Source organism: Salminus brasiliensis, chromosome 5 (assembly GCF_030463535.1).
Source record: "Salminus brasiliensis chromosome 5, fSalBra1.hap2, whole genome shotgun sequence".
In the NCBI taxonomy this organism is placed as follows: domain Eukaryota; kingdom Metazoa; phylum Chordata; class Actinopteri; order Characiformes; family Bryconidae; genus Salminus; species Salminus brasiliensis.
Window position 1 is genome coordinate 19,384,135 of NC_132882.1, and position 18,010 is coordinate 19,402,144.

The 18,010-nt window shown below is 37.6% G+C and overlaps 1 protein-coding gene across 1 annotated transcript in view; it reads left to right on the top strand.

Annotated features, from left to right (window-relative positions):
- grik3 (glutamate ionotropic receptor kainate type subunit 3) overlaps window positions 1–18,010 on the top strand; it is a 121,517-nt gene that overhangs the window by 49,411 nt on the left and 54,096 nt on the right. The window contains exons 2-4 of the mRNA XM_072679740.1: window positions 14,765–14,938; window positions 15,704–15,961; window positions 16,231–16,412. Of these exons, the coding sequence (XP_072535841.1) occupies window positions 14,765–14,938; window positions 15,704–15,961; window positions 16,231–16,412 (614 nt within the window). The remainder of the gene's footprint in view (window positions 1–14,764; window positions 14,939–15,703; window positions 15,962–16,230; window positions 16,413–18,010) is intronic.

The following is an 18,010-nucleotide window of genomic DNA, read 5'->3' on the forward strand; positions in this document are numbered from 1 at the left end:
TGAACAGACTGTAAAAATAAGTAGAGTACCACATAAAGATTATTGTCCCACATTGATCTCCCATTTTTTTGCTGATCCGTAAAATGATCCGATCCCCAACTCCAAAACTATCTGACTCTAAAAAACTAAGATCTGATCCGAACCATGAGTTTTGTTTCACCGCTAATAATAATATTGTCAACACACATTTTAAATTTCCAAGGTGCTATATATGAATTAAAACAACATAAAACAGAACCACAGTAAAATACAACAACAGACATAAAAAGAAGAGAAGTAACTGCACATAAAGCCTTGAGATAGAAAGTGGACACAAACAACAGAAGTGTTAAAAAAAACAAAACAAAGCCAACAGCAGTGATAAGTAAGATTAAGAAGGTGAAGTAAACAGAAATACGACAAGTAATAAACACAAATGACAACCTCTAAGCATCAAAGAAGCCTCAGCAAGCGAGAACACACAACACGACACAAACAAAATTGGTGTAATGCTGGTCAAAACAGACAGCTAATCAAGCACAGCCCATAAACAATGTCTCCCCATTATCTAACAAAATTGGAAATACTATCCACTTGCTAAACTCTAGGCTAGATATTAATTGCTTCCTAAAGTGTAAAATCAATGACAATTACACTACCCTTAGTACTGGCAGCTCTTAGTGCTTATCTAACCCTGTGATCTGGATTTTGGAGATCCATTTTCTTCATAGGCGTTTCTGACCCTCAGGATACATTTGGCCTGCTGTTGTTGGCTCGGGAATTAAAAGGTCTCTTCATGTCGCCTTAATGAAAATGATGCCCCCAAGCCACAGAGAGGCACGTTATAATAAATACACACTCTCTCTCTCTCTCTTTCTCTCTCTCTCTCTCTCTCTCTCTCTCTCTCTCTCTCTCTCATACACACACACACACACACACACACACATAGGCACACATAGGCACACAGATGGCTGTTGTTAAAATTCCCTACTGTCTTTATCTTACAGAAATAGTGTTGTGTGCCTCAAATGCTTTTGTCGATACCCAGATGGATGGAATGATGAATGTTTGAACAGGAAGAAGAAGAAAAAGGCTGAAGTGACAGATTCCTAAAATTAATTACAAACGCAGAGCGCTTTTCCCTCCTCATGCACAGCTGCTTTCTTTCCTTCAGTTTGCTTCATCCATAGCCATGGATTTATGGCCAGAATTTGTTTCTTTTGTTTTTTTAGACGAGAATGCAATGATGTGCAGCGAGAAACAGAGAGACAGAGAGACAGAGAGACAGAGAGACAGAGAGAGAGAGAGAGAGAGAGAGAGAGAGAGACAGAGAGAAAGAGACAAAGAAAGAGAAAGAAAGAGAGGGAGAGAATCATGGGGCAGGGTGTGCTGCCTGCTGGGCTGTTAATGGAGCTCAGTCTTCATCCTTGCACTTCATACGTGCACTGTGGCAAGCCCAGAAACTCGGAGTGGTGTGCTGGTTATGCAGGGTCGGCCAAATGCTTTAGCTAGCTCTGTAATGTGTATAATATGAGAAATGAGAAATAAAATATTGTCCTCATCACTACATATATCTATATATCTATATATATACAGCTGTCATTTGTGGTGTCCTGTTAACTAATAACTAATTCATAAATAAGTGTAGTTTAATGTAAAGACATTTTAAAACAGCTACATTGATTATTCATTGTTAATTGATTGCATTTCTTTCGTTTGTGTCCGTAATTGCAGCAGTGCAGCTTATCTTTCTGAAGAGCTTAAGAGCATTTGGCTAATTAACATTGCTGCATTTTCCTCTCTAACTTCAAATTCAGGGCATTTGCTGTGCAGTGATTTAGAATTTCTCACCATTGTAACAACACATCAGCATTGACAATACCATGGCAACAGTTCTAATGCACTGCTTGATCAGTGACGAAGGCAGATTTTTAGGCAATAATTAAATGGTTGCACTTTAAGACTGATATTTGTCATTGTAACTATTGCAGTTCCAGTTCCAGCTGGCTTATCCTTCTAGAGTACAGATATTAAAACTGGAAAAGATCACATGCATGAAAATAGATTTAATCTATAAGTTCCAAAATGTATGAAATTAAATGGAGACTGTGTTCTAAAGATTTGCAGTCACATTTTTATCATTTTTCATTTTTTTAAATTGAGAAGTAGGAAACACAGCCTCTGCAGCTAACCAAGCACAATATTTTCAGATAAACTAGGTCTTTCATTATGGAATACATTAAACATTAAAATCATCAATGTGGCCTGTGCAAAAGTTCGGGCATTTTACAGAGTCAGTGCCACATTCAGAATCAGAAATCACAGATTACAAGTGTTTTTGCAGCTAAATATCTTTCAGTTTTTTGCAAAGAGCACCTAGTTCCGAGATAGTCTGGGATTGTCTTGCTGCACAGCTTGTTTAAAGTCTATCCACAAACTTTTTCAATGATGTAATTTTAATCTATGATATGATCCAGAAGCAGTAGTTTGTGTCTTGTCAAAAGTAGTAAATAGTGGATTTTGAGTCATGTTTTAAATCACAACCTCAATACAACCCCAAAGCGTGACATTTCCACCATCATGCTTCACAGTTGATAAGATGTTCTATTCATGCTGCTTATATTTGCTAATTGCAGCAAAAGAGTTCTATTTGACTTCATTAGTCCTCATCACGTATTTCTTAAACTCCTCTGGTTCCTCTAGATGTTCTGTAGTGTACTTGAAGCTTTGTGATGAGGTCATAGTTAAGTGACCTATTTATTTATGATTAAATTGACCTGTCTTTTTAATCCTTCCTTTTGAGCATTGATTACTTTTGTTGACAGTTGCTAGATGAGCTCATGGTTGCCGATTGTTGGTATAATTTTTGAAGACGCTTGGGAATTGTATTCAGACCTTTTCTGACTGTTTACCACTTCTCAGTATATATATATATATATATATATATATATATATATATATATATATATATATATATATGTATATATGTAATGTGTCGTGTGGCCAAGAAAGCCCAAACCTTTGGACAAGACTGTATATCTTGTTGTAAAGGGTAAACTTGCAAAAACAGGGTGCTTATTCTGGTTAGACAATTATCTTAGATTTCCCACCACAAGAGGTAGACCTTCAGCTAAAATTAGCTCAACAAATTAAAATTTGACGGAATCATATTAATACAACAGTATTAACCTGGTAAGTCTGCCCAGCATAATTTAATTATTTATGCTGGGTATTGATTTCCATAATACTTCATAATACATCATAATGAACTCTTGCTTGTACAAAAAGCAGTTGAGAAAGTTTAAAGCCAAACTGTTTAGCAGACAATATATAATAGCAAAATAATAAAGGTCAAATAATGTACTTGAGAACTATGGAAAGCTATGCATGATGGTGTGGAAAGCTGCCAACCAATATCCCTAAGCAAGCACCATTTGCACAACTTTTATGTCCTTTAAGCTGTTGTTTGTCACAGTATCGAGTTAATCAATGGAGGATCAAATGGCCATATGGAGAGCACATCAAACAACCAGAAGACAGTTCCAGGCCTCTTTCTGAGACAAACACATTTGTACTCAGGCTCATCTAGATAACTGGTGTGCAAAAAACTATAACCAGGACATGTTTGGTGTCCAAAATTTGCATCTTTAGTCAATGAGGCTGGTGTTTCTAATAAACGCTAGAAATCAATAGTTGCCCAAAAAGTATTTTCTCAGTTTTCTCAACTTGCTCAAACTGCATCCAGGTCTCCATTAAGATCTTGTAGACTTGTCAGTGCTGTTTAGGGCACAATAACTATAGCTATAGACTATGTAAATTATACATTATGGGTATCATGGGTATCAATAACAGGGTTGTGGGTTCGATTCCCGGGCTTGGCACGCTGCCACTGTCCTTGAGCAAGGCCTTTTACCCTCTCTGCTCCCCGGGCGCTGGAGTTGGCTGCCCACCGCTCTGGGTGTGTGTGTGTACTCACTGCCCCTAGTTCACTAGTGTGTGCGTGTGTTCACTACCACAGATGGGTTAAATGCGGAGGACACATTTCGCTGTACAGTGACAAATACGTGCACTTTTTCCTTTATATAAATGCACTAGAATTAGCAAAGCATCATTGTGTAGCTGAACCAGCTATTTTAAACAAGTGTAAGTGATAAAAGTGCTGTGCCTAATTCTAAATATACTGCAGAATCCACTTTAATTTTGTATGCTTTTACATCACACAGGTTTAGAAATATTTAAGATCTTTGGTGCTGTTCTGGCTTTTCCTGTAAAGAAAAAGGATGAATAAATAAAAACATCAAAAAACATAGTCTTATCTTTTATGTTTTAGGGTCTGCGTCACTTTATCGAGCTTGTATTTACAGCAAAGGTGTGTTGACTATTGACCTCTAGGGATCGCTAGCATTATTAGCCTCGTGGCTCCATTTTAAAACTAATGGCACCAAACATGTATTTTCTTCAATTCTTTACAGGAATGAAAAGCGGAAGTCTGAACTCACCAACAGGCCCTGACTAATTAAAGGCTTTAAAATAATGAAATCACAGATAATCAGGTTCATTCAGTTATCATGAGAACTGGTCAATGGTGCTACACAATGACCACTCTGACCTTTGAGCCACTGCACTCCTGTCAAATTCAACACTGAGTAGAAAAGAAACCAGGGTCGGAGAACACCCACACCTACATGCCATTTAGAGGGCTTTTCTGCCCCCTACTCCTGTTACTTTGCTAAGATATCACCTGACATTTGCTCTCTGTGGTACGATAGATCACAGAATCATGTTCATGAAATGCCATGCCTTGGGTGACATTAGGTCCATGGCCACCAGGGGCAGCGCTCACAGCTGCTGCTAATGAAAAAGACTGGCTTTTTTCCTGCCGAGCTACCTTTCCTTTGTCTTTGCATGTGTATGGATGCCAATGACTGGATTCTGTGTGTATGCGTGTGTGTGTGTGCATGCTTGGTGGGATTCGCTGTTTTAGGTCTATTATTCTTTTGGCCTGCATCCCCATTGTTCTGCTCTTTGGCAGGGCTTACCTGCTAGTCTCTGGCCAGGAAGCTGGCACCAGAGCATTTCATGATAATAGTAACGCTACACTAAAGATAAGACAGGAATTGTGCTGTGCTGCTACACTAGCCAAGGCTGAATGGGTTGTGCATTGTGTTTTAGGTAGCCAAAAACGGCTATTTATTTATTTATTTATTTTTTGCTTTTCCGGTGTTTCTGGTTTATGGTGTGCATTTTAATTCTGGAAGACCTGAACCACCTTCATTTTGCTTCTTGTTGTGTGGATTTAAAGCATGATCAGTGTGCTTTGCATGTACCATCATACTGATGGCTGTATTTGTGTCTCTATGAACCTTGATCTCTTTTTGTGCTTTTTCTTTCTCTTTGCTTTGTGCTTTTTTTTTTAAAGCAACAAAAACATTTCAATCTGCTGCAGGTGTGTGTGTGTGTGTGTGTGTGCGTGTGTGTGTGTGTGTGTGACTAAGCGGGAGAAAGAAAGAGAGAGCGAGAGAGAATTAGACCTGGGCTAGGGCAGCGAGGGGACACAGTGTGATGCAGGGCTCAAACAGCAGCTCTTCCCTGTCACATTATCCGCTATGAATGTTTCTGAATGATAATGTGATCAAAAACCCCACTAAGCTGGAGAGAGGGGAGGAAAGTGAGTGAACGAGCAGGGGAGAGTGAAAGCTGCGATAAATTGCAGGAGCAGAGCCACTTGAGCATAAAATTAGATTTTACAAATATGTTGTTACCTGGCAGTTATTTGACAGAGGAGATATTGGTGCATTCTACCCTCTATGTGGATTACTAATCATATCAAATAAATAAGAGTGAGAGTGTTTTGCTGCTTTGATGGTATCAGATGCATTTTGAATAGGGAAACTACGACAACGGGGCATAACTTAATTAGACTTCTCATTACACATCCTGAACATTAACGTTATACACCGGCGCCATTTGCAGCTCAGTTGGTGGATCTATAGCTCCTAAACTCTGGAGCGGCTCTGCAGAGAATATGATATGAGCTCAATATGGGTTTTTAAATCAGAACATATTATGTCAAATGTATCGCTTTAGGTCAGCGTATGTCTGGTATATCAGGTCTGTTTTTCTTCTGTTTGTAATTGTTTAAATGTTGTTTCATTTAGACTGTGGTATTTTATATTTTCCATTTATTTCTATATGCCGATCCTTTGTTTTTACCACTGTGTTCTTGCAGAACACCCTCTGGTTTCTTCAAGGTGTAATTAGATGACATTGTTATAGATTATAGATGATGAGAGAGACAGTATTTACAGTCCACAGCAGTGAGGAAGGTCGCAAAATAGTTTAGAGCTTGCATTGTAGAACTGTTTTATGGTGGAACATGAAAACTTAATGCTTTTGCTCCAGATGTTTGTCTGTTTCTGCCATTTTTACCCATGCTACCAAAAGCATATGGGGAAATAAACTCCTGTCACTATTTAATTATGACTGATTAGAAACAAAACCATGGCAGAAACACTTGCTTTACTGCACACCTGTCTTTGGCTTTAAACCAGCACTGAAGAGCACATTTAAAACCATGAGGATTAGGCTAATGTACACACACACACTTTAGAAAACCATGAAAACCATTTGTGATACTATTAAATTGGATGACCAGAAATTCTCTTTTTGCAGAACATATCCTCTTTTCGGGATGGAATTTGTCCATCAACCATTGGTCAAACTGCTCAAGTCTTGTCTTGTTACTGCCGCTATTGTTCTACACGTACCTGCGTCTACATCAACCATTGGTCAAGCTCCTTCCCATCACAAAGAATTGGCCACAGCTTAAAAATACCTGGCTTTTTATTTTATTGCTAGTTTTATTATTAATATTACTAATATTTGCATGGAAACAAAAACACAATGTAAAAGGTGGTAAAATCCAAACTTTTTCGGGTTTTCTTTATTATTTTACATGTGAGACAATCAAAATGAAATGAAAGGAGAAGTGTTGGCCATATAGGTTGTTATTATTAGGATTATGTATAAATTATATTGGTAAATTAGTAAAAGATTATGTATTAATGTTGATTAACATGATTTTAGAGCTACTTACACACTGCCACTATTCTACAACTTAATCCTACTTGAAGTCCCCAAGCCGCAGCATCCTAACCATGATATCATGATACCATAGATATGTGTGGCCCAGTGGCCCTTTTTTTTTTTAAAACCAAAATATGGTCTCCCTATATGAATTTTATTTTGCATCAAAAAGTATGTCAGTGCATACTACTATACACAGCTCAAGCCAATTCACTGTGTTTTAAAGTAACTGGGAACTCAATGATCAGGGAGCTCAGTATTTTACGATATTAAACACACTATACAATGCACATTTTTCTTAAATAGTGTTGCTCTTGGGTCTATAAAAACACAAGCAATAATGTACTCGGATCAGATTGGAGCCAAAAAATGGCTCTTCAATAAATACTTATTATGAGATACGTCATTTTTTATATATAACAGACAAGTCAGGTCTCATGAACAGTATTATACGGAGAGGAAAACGTGTCTCATTAATTGAACAGGGGATTTTTCACAGGACTAGAGCTGTTGAATGTGTAGTAATTCCGATTAGTTTAAGAATAGCTTATTTGATAGATTTATTATAGCAAGTCCTATCCAGAAGCAGTGCTGTTTAGTTTTTGCGAAATAAGCCAGTAATGCAATATGCTCATACCATGATGTAACCAGTCATTGAAGTTCAGAAGTTTCAAAGTAGTCTTTTGCCCACCTGAATAAGATACCTGAGATAATTTGTGTGCGTATTTCCAGCATTGCACTTTGCAACGCTCTATCTAGACACATAAGAAGATACAACATCAGATGGTGTCATGTTTTGTCGAATGAATGGGTCATATCAAAGAACAACAATGTGACTGGATTATATCCCTTGGCAGGTAAGCACAGTGCAGTCCAACACAGCATCTCTGCTTCCGCTTTTGAGGATATGGAAATGGAATGGGACAACAGATGAACACAATGTTCCCCTTAATTGGTCAGTGTTGTGCACAATGCTGGTAGTTTGCCGTAATTGTTTAGCGCGCGCCATTGTTTGCTCCATTCTCCTCAGCCATTGTACAGCAAAGTTCCTTTGTGCTTCCAGGGAGCAGTGGAGCTATTCACAGGCAGCCTGGGAACCCTACCAGAGAAGCGCAGCCGTACAAAAGAGTGCTCTCAAATCACTCAGTCTGCTAGCATACATTCATCCAGCAAGATAATGATATTGTCTCATTGTGCAGGCTCTGGCATAGCTCTAGCTGCCTGGGTGGGGTGAAAGAACAAGGTCTGAACGAGGAACATTTGGACACCAGACAGCAGTAGAACATATGAACTGTGTGTCCAGTTGATTAGGCTGTTAGCATCTCTAAATACAGTCCATGCTTTTAGAAATTGGCTGATCTTTGCATTTCTGAGAAGATTGAGAAGTGCATTTACTGTATTTATATTGACCGTATGTATGGTAGCTTTTGTAAAATGACATCATTACAGGATATAGCAATGGCTTCAATGGACTGTAGTTTTGAAAAAGGCCTGCAACTGTGGGGCCGAGAGAGAATGCTGGAATACCTCCGTAAGTTAAAGATACTGTAAAAGTCATCTTAGAAAATTGACTTTAAAGCTTTTCAGATGAACTATAAGAGTTTATTTCTTTAAAAAAGGCAAATTTAAACACATTAAAAATGCATTTTTATTTGATGTGTGTGTGTGTGTATATGTGTGTGTGTGTGTGTGTGTGTGTGTGTTAGCTTAAGCCTGTCCAAGCCTGTATTTTCTTGTTACTATACACAACCTAGTGAATTTAATCAATCCTTCATTAAAGCAAAGCAGTTAAACTGTTGGTGAAACTGAACAAATACAGTGGCTGGAGTTCATAGAGCATCACTAAAAAATGACAAAAAAATCATATGTCAATATGCTTACAATAAATGACAATATACTATGTGATATAAGGAAAACCTTAACAGTACAATGGTATAATATTAGTATTTATTTGTAACACCAAATACACAGCATGATGTCTACTTAAACAGTTCATATCTAACTGTGTATCTTTATTTATTTTTTTTATAGTAAGACAATTGTGGTATTTCACTGACTCAGCAGACTGCACTGGATTATGTTGTTTGAGATGGTGAAATAGAGTCCTCATGTTGCTCCTTTAATTGCAATGTTTCTATAGCATAGTCTGTAAAACACTGTTGAGTATCATCCCTCCTTAAACCAAATGCTTTCCACACATACGGACAACGCTTTTTTGGAATTAGCAGTGTAGCAGGTGTGCTATTATGAATATGGTCATTTTTATGTATTGTTTTAAATAGTTTAGTAACAATATAGTATCATATAGATTAGGCCTGTCACGATAACAAAATTTTCTGGACAATTAATCGTCTCCTAAATTATCGCGATAAACGATAATATTGTCATTTTAAAGAGGTACTATAATTTTTTTCTTGCTTCTGGGCTCCCCCTACAGTACAACTTCTGTTTTGAGCACCCACTAAAGAACACATTTTCTAATGAGCTGAAATATACAGAAACAAATATGCTAATAAATTCAGAAAAATATTACAGTTTTTTCACACTAATGACTAATGATTATGCAGCATTACACAGTGTTACACAATAGTGTTGTTTTGTGCCATGTGTCAAAACAATAATATAAAAGCAATACAATAACACCATTTTAACATGAAATAAATATTTAATTAAGAATAAGAACATTCAAACGTTGAACTCCAAACATTCCAATATAAAATATTTAATTATTTAATGTAATAATATAAATATTTATATCCACACTCTTAAATAAACTCTTCTGATTAATACTTGCAATGCAATTTTGTAAACAAACGAAAGGCACTTGGAGACATATCTCTTTCTACATGTGTATTTTAATTATCTGATAAGTTCCGAGCAAGGAACACCAACATGTTTACCTTGTTTGGCTTGAGACAGGATCTCTCTGGGGTAACAAAATTTCCAGCTGTGCTAAACATTCTCTCTGAGCTGGTGCTTGTTGCGCAAATGCACATATATTTTTGTGCCAACTTCGCTATCAGAGGAAATCTTCTGTGATTATCACGCCACCACATCAAGGGATCAGATGATGTATCCAAGACATCTTCCTGGATGAACTTGGTTAGCTCTGCAACAAAACTCTTTTTGGCTCTGACACAGCCTGGCCCTGAATACTTGTGAGTTTATATCTTCTTTTCTGAAGAAGGTCACTTAGCCTTTTCTTCTTGGGTGCTGCAGGTTTAGATCCATCGTCATCGTTTTCAGCACTGGCACTTTCTTCACTTCTTTCTTCTTCTTTCATGTTGAGTAGCTTTTGCACAAGCTGATGTTTGACATCTTCTAATACCTCTGCATCCTCCATGCTCCAAAGCCAAAGTGTTCCCACACTGGAGCAGTGCAATGTGGCTTTGAAACCAAGTCCATCTTGAATTACTTCTCCAAACTTTCTTTCTGGATCTGTGTAACTTTTTTTTGCAAATTCCTATTAGCCTCGAATATGTTCGCCAGCTAACACGCCTCCACCTGCGTCTGCCTCCTCTGCCTTTCCAAACCGATAGATGTCGCTGTCTGGCCCAGAAATGTCTTCACCTTAGATAGGGAGCCGGCGAGAGAGCAGCACCGTGCGCCTTGCAGAAATCTTGCTGCGTTTTTTTCTAATGTAAACAAACTCGCGCGAAAACCAATTGGCTATTAAGTCGATAAGTCGATAACATAATTATCGCGGCAAGCCTAATATAGATATTTCTGATATATTGCCCAGCCCTATTTTTGCATAAAATGTCCTAAAAGTCTTTCGTTAAATTCCTGGGTTCGACATGTCAGACTAGGGGTGCGCTATGGGGGAAAAGTTAGGGGCGATTCTAGAGGCCTGTGACTGACAGAGGCCATAAATGCATTGGAACATTTTTGGGGGCAGTGGGGTGGTGGGGGCCCAGTGTAATATCTTTTCATGGGGCCCAAAATCCCTGGCTGCGCCCCTGTGTCAGATAGTAAAGATAATGTAAGGTTGATATCCAACAGACAGATGTTTGCGCTTATGAAATCCTTTAACATTTGGTGTGATGCTTCACAGTAATACTCCAAGCCACTAAAGCTGGTCGACATTTTAATGCTGTACACTGACATTTGCTTAGGAGTGTTTCTCACTTTGCACAGGGTGCTATACAAAAGTTCTGCACCCTTTATGCTAGAATAATAATATCTGTGATTTATTCTATATAAGTAAAACCAAAATAAGTTTGTTCTCTATGTTTTTAGTTTTTTCCAGATTTTAAACCAGTAAAATAAGGCACACAGGCACACTTGAACTTTTGGATCTAGAGACTTCATTTATTATGAAGTGCTGTTCCTAGCTTTGTCGTTTGGCACTAAATTCTTGCTTTATCATTGATGACAGGGACTCTGTAAGGCACTATTTAGCACAGCCGAGTAGCACCCGCGCCATGTGGCACTACCATTTGGGTTGTTTTTCATTTCAGTGGAATATCTGCGGCTCTTTAAAATAGAATCTAAGTAAGCTCACTGAGGGCCATATTATGAGAAGCAGCAGCTGTAATGAGCACATGTTTTCTGCACCGGGCTACGGCCCAAGAGATTAATTAAGCCCTTTTGTAATGCAGCCTAAGAATAGGAAACAAGTTAATCGCAACCGAAATTGACTGATGTTAAGGAGGAGAGAAATCTCAGATCAAACATTACAGCTCAATTTGCTTTGGGCTTTTTAGAGTTGCCATTTGGTACTTGGAGCCGTAACGCTTACAGCTGTGTGTTAAGACCTTGGTGTTGTTGTTTTTTTTCTGTTTGTGCTTCAGTCCAGCATGCTCCACTTTTTGACAGATACAGAAAAGTCCTTGTGTGTTAAGCGTTCGCATTATGCTTATGACTAGGCTGTCTGAAAAGAAACGGCAATGCAAATGATCCCAGAATTCCTTCTTCCTCCCAAGGAGCTGGTACCCCCATGTTTATTAAATTTGTTAAAGTGCTTCCGAGCAATGTACATTTTATCCTCTTAACAGTCAAATTAGTATATACTCCAGCAATTACTTAATGTACTCTAATGAGATTTCCCCACAAAACGGCAGGATTCATTTATTTTAATGCGCCGGGCTCCTTCCAGGGAGTTTATGCATCACGTCCCTCTGGAGAGCAAGCGGGGCTGGAGTCATAAATAGTGGAGTGTGTGCAGCGCACTGTGGCTGCTGCTGCGTGCCCTGAAGTGGAGGACTGGGGTCCTGTAGAGACTGCTCCTCAGGGAGGATTGCAGCACTGCTCAGGGGGTTGATGACCTCTGCTATAGTGGGAGAAGCCGATATTCAGATGAAACGCATTAAGGCTGATGGATTTGTTGTTGTGTGCTTTTTAAAACTGGTTCATGCCGTTAGGGATCTGCATACTATGAAAGTCCATGGCTTTGATTGAAACGTTAGTCGTAAAAAAATCTATTTTTTTAACCACAAATGAAAAAGTATTGGGTTGTCACTCAGATACGACAGTGTGTAAAAAATGTATTCAGTTTTTATATTCATTTGATAAAATTAAATATTCTGTTTCATATATTTGTAATTTGGAAACTTGATGGTCTACAACAAAGTTTTTAATAATACAGCCCAGCAATTCAGAGAAACACTGTTGAGTCTTAACAGCTCTGTAAAGAGCCCCACTTTTGCTCATATTACATTTTGCATTACATTGCACTTTGATACTGTGAAACATGGTTGCTGTAATGTGAGTGTGTTTGTGAGGCCATAACTAGGCTAATAACACTAGCTAGCATTAGCTCTAACCAAAAACATTGGTTATAGAGGAGAAAACAATTGGTCTGAGCTTTTGTAGAAACCCACAAGTCATCACGTCTTCCTCCACCATTTAGCTGGTGTAGGATAGTGGATAACAACAGCGCCTTTCCCTAGCAAAGCAAGCACACCACAAGGGTCCTCGAGCAAGCTCTTCAACATTTCATTCTCCAACCTGTGTGACAAATGTGGGGTGCTCTGGAGAAGAGCGTCAGCTAAATTCTGTGAAACTAAACGTTCTGTTAGTATTAGATCATTAGCTCATCTAAAGGGACAGCCTCTATTAAATGTTCCCTTTGGCTGTTTTAGGGATGCAGCAAAATACAAATACATTATTCAGAATTAACAGATGACACATAATAAACAGATACAAATACAGAATATAAAAAGGAGGCGTTTTATTTGTTTATTTATGTAGAGGTCAGTTTTTTAAAGGGTAGTAAACAGGGTTTACAACACAAGTGAGATTCTGTGTTACTGAGCTCTAACATAAAGCCATAGCTACCCTGAATACATAAAAGGATGTGTATGCTTTTATTCACATGTTTAGACAAAAAAATGATAAAAACTTAATATATTTAATAAAACTTGTAGTATATTTAGTAACTTTATTTTTTCTTTATTGCTCTTACTTGAAATACTGGAAAATTGTTTATAATGGAATGCTGCTTAATATACCCATTTAATGTTAAACACAAACTTGGACCTTGAATTGTTAATTATGTTTATTAATATATTATTATAAATTAAATATTTTTGTATTGTTTTATGCTGCTTTCTTGTTTTTGTATTGTTTTATTTATAATTATCATTGACATTTTGGTGTTTTAGTCAAGTCAAGTGGGTTTTTATTGTCATTTCAACTACATACAGAGTACACAGTGAAACGAAACAACGTTCCTCCAGGACCATGGTGCAACATAGACACAGTGCATACAGAACACAAGTGCAACACAGTACAAGTGCAGACAGACAATACAGACAACACAATACAGACAATAATTATGAGTGATATGTTTTATGAGTGAGAACTTTGATTTGTCTTTATATTTTATTATATTATTACTAATAATTTATATTATTTTATCTTATATACATTTTATTTTATCTTATTTTATCTTTCAGCCTTTTCTTTATCCTGGCACTGAACTGAAAGTTCATTAGCTCTTGAGTATCAAACATGTAAATGCACATCCTTATTTTAAAAGGGCAATTCCCAAACTACAGAGAAGGATTTTTCCCTCAGCTATCTCAGAAAGCTCTGGATTCCTGGATAAAGGGGTTATGGCTAATTTACTCGGAGAAGGTGAAGCAGGTCTAACAGTATTAAGCCTAGAGGGCTGCGGATCATTCTCCACACTTCAGATGTTATCATCTTACGGAGTCAGTGGACCATTCCTTATAGTGGTTTCAGTCAATCAACTTTGTTTTCACTTCTGGCTGCAGTATTTATTTACTTTAAGCACATTTGATGCATTTCTGGAATCTCAACAGATTATGAAATAAACAGACCAAAGGAGGGAGAAAAAAAAAACTTGTTTGCAAAAGTCCCATTTCTACCTCACTATATACAGAATCCATTTTCATTTTATTACAGTATGAAAAGAGACCTGCAGGCCTAAAGATGGCTTGGAACCTTTGATGGGCCTATTTTCTTTTTTCCATTCTTCTTCTCTCCCCTCATCTCCATTATGGCCCTGAACTTTAAAAGCTGGAGTTGAAACTCACAGCAATAGCTCCGAATGCAAAGAGGTTCCCTCTATTTGCTGAGCAAATCAAATGCAGTGCCTAACGGTACACAGTTCAGTTCAGTAGAAACTCTACATGTCCAAAGCACAGCCAGAGGTTTGGATGTAGCTCTGAAATTCAGTTCTGACTGGTTTGGTATTCTGACTGATTTGGCTTTCTTTTTCTATGGTTTACAGGAGGGATTTTTGAACAAACAGAGGGGCCAGTCCCACTTGTCAGTGCAGAAGAGCTGGCCTTTAAATTTGCTGTTAATAACATCAACAGAAACAGGACATTATTGCCAAACACAACATTAACATATGACATCCAGAGGATTAATATCTATGACAGCTTTGAAGCCTCAAGGAAAGGTGAGTAATGTCTTTTTGTAAAAATGCACTTTTAAAATAAGCTGGTTTTGTATTAAGCGCTAAGCAAGCGCACAGGCTTTCTGTAAATACATTTACAAACTGTCCTGTGACACATCCAGATTGTTCAGTATATGTCACTTAGGGATCTCCTAAGTTCTGTAAGACACTCTTCACATCTTTCAGATGGTCTGTGAGATATATGTCATCATGGGTTTTTATAAGTTAAAAAAAACAGAATAGTAAAAAAGGTCTTAAGTAATTGTTAGTAATCTGTTAGTACTGCAATAAAAATAAAATCTGTAAACTGAACTGACATTCTAAGAACAATTTAACTCACCTGTGTAAACTCCTTTGTTAATACTGTTCATATATGTATTAATTTATTTTTATACTGGGCAATATGACAATATTTTATCATACCGTGATAAATTTCATTATTGTGACAACAATATGATTTTTTAAGCATATTGAGGATACTGTTGGTGCTTTATGAACACTGATCTACTGGAGAGTACCAGAATAGTAGTTTCCAGGAATCTGTCACTACTGATGTGTTTAGTCTGTGATTATATGTATTGTGATAAATATTGTGTATCATGAAAAAAGTATTTAAATATTGTGATATAGTATTTTTACCATCTCACCCAGCCCTAGTTTGTTCAGTTTTTCAGTTCATTTTTTTCTGAATTTGTTAATTATAAAACGTCTCTGTAACTCCCAGAGTTAGTTTTCCCAAAATGTTAACCTAACCTCTGCTCCTGCCAGCTTGTGATCAGCTGTCTTTAGGTGTAGTGGCCATATTTGGGCCATCTCATAGCTCCTCATCAAATGCAGTACAGTCGATCTGCAATGCGTTGGAAGTGCCACACATCCAGGTGCGGTGGAAACATCACCCCATGGACAACAGAGACACATTTTATGCCAACTTGTATCCGGACTACTCATCCCTGAGCTACGCTATTCTGGACCTAGTACAGTTCCTGAAGTGGAAAACAGCCACTGTGGTGTACGATGACAGCACTGGTGAGAAATAATACATTGTTTCTAATATGTATTCCGTTTAACCTAGACCTCTATTGCTACCACAGTCTTTTTGGACTCATATGAAGTTTAATACCAACCTCTGATTTTGAGATGGCTTTTATACATCTAAATCTGAGCAGGCTGTATTTTCACTTTTATATATTATGCCCTAATTATAATATTTCTCCATTTCGGATATGTGCATTGCTGCAAGTTGCAGTGTGATTAGCTTGTTTGATGTTAGGTTTATTTCTGTCTGCTGTGTTCAGGTCTGATTAGACTGCAAGAGTTGATCATGGCCCCATCCAGATACAACATCAGGCTGAAAATCCGCCAGCTCCCTCTGGACACCACTGATACCCGTCCCCTGCTGAAGGAGATGAAGAGGAGCCGAGAGTTCCGCATCATCTTCGACTGCAGCCACACCATGGCTGCCCAGATACTCAAACAGGTCAGTTACCATGTTGAGTATGTTATTATATGTATATTTCAACACAAAAATTGGACTACTTAGTAAGATGTAGTAAGGTTAAAGTTCATGGATTATAATTAGGATTTTGATTATATATTTCAACACAGAAATGTAGATAGGTTTAAGGTTTGGTTAGGATTGGGAATGAAGTCTGATTAAGATTTAGCAGTTATTGAAAAAGGTATACTTTTTGGACAGACACTTAGATTGACATATGTTATCCTGAATATAGAGATTTTATAACCATGCATCTAAAAAAAGTGCTGTTTTTCACTCTTTGAGATCATTTAAAACTGCCAGTTGTTCTTTACATTGTCTCAATTTCATTTCTCAATTTCACAATGAATAGACCAATAGAAACAGTCCAAAATGATGGATTAAAATCTTTTTATATTGACATCCATTGAAAGTTATTGCGTATTTTCCTTCTCCTGTGAAGTGTGTTTAATATATATATATATATATATATATATATATATATATATATATATATATATATATATATATATATATATATATATATATATAGTGTTTTTTTATCCTGTGGTTATATAAGAAGATGATCCAGGTAAGAGGCTTAACAGTGCAACTGTCTTGTAAGCTGCTACTTCACTCAAAGTTTTCAAAGTATCTTCACAGCATTCTTCCATTATTTTTCCTGAGTTTAAACCCCCTGCAGTTATTTTCTAGGTCAAAATGAAGGCCTTATTACTTCATTATTGAACTTATGAACAAGTGGTTTCTCTAGCCCCAGTCCACCAAACAGACTGGTTCCTCCGGTCACCTGTCTGTAGCCTGTCTTGAGCCTGCCTTTCTCTGTCAGCTTCTTCTGAACTTCTGTCGCTACATGCATTCCCCTTTAGGCGACAAGGAAATGGGAAATGTGACAGGGCAGGAAGTCTGTTGAAGTTGTCTGCAGGCCAAATCCCAGATGGCTTTAAAAAGCTGTGCAATACTTATGTGTATGGGGGGTGGGTGGGGGGTTCATGGTGGCTGAAGGAATTGGAAGGGACACATATGAGTAAATATTACAGGAGCTGGTAAACTCAGATGGAGTAGATGGTTTGTGATGTCTTTGTGGTCTCTGAATGTGGCAGGTAAGAATGGAAAGACTTTATTTTGACTGGTAGAGTAGAAAAGAGTCAGGCAGGTCTGAAAATGAAGTTTTCAGTGGATTGCTTAACCTTGGAGATTTTTGTTTTTTTTTTACAACAGATGGTATAATTAAAGAGGAAATATTGCCACCCTGGGAAATGCAGGCATTTCAATGGAGATTGAGCGAGTGAGGCAGTGGGGAGTGGATGTGAAAGATGAAAAAAATGATCACTCTCTTTGATTAAGGCACCTTATCGCTGTTGGAAAGGTAGCCATATGACATTTCCTGTTGTGATTTATTGAAAGGGCTGACAGAGATGTGGACTTCAGTCATGTTGGATTTCACCTGGCTATGTCTATACCCTATGGGCAGAGTGTGGTATCAGATAGAGAAGAGAAGTTTGGTCAATGTAGCCAGTCCAGCAGCTTCTCCTTGTTTGTCATTCATGTAAATATGCTGTGTTTTCTTTTGCATTACTTTG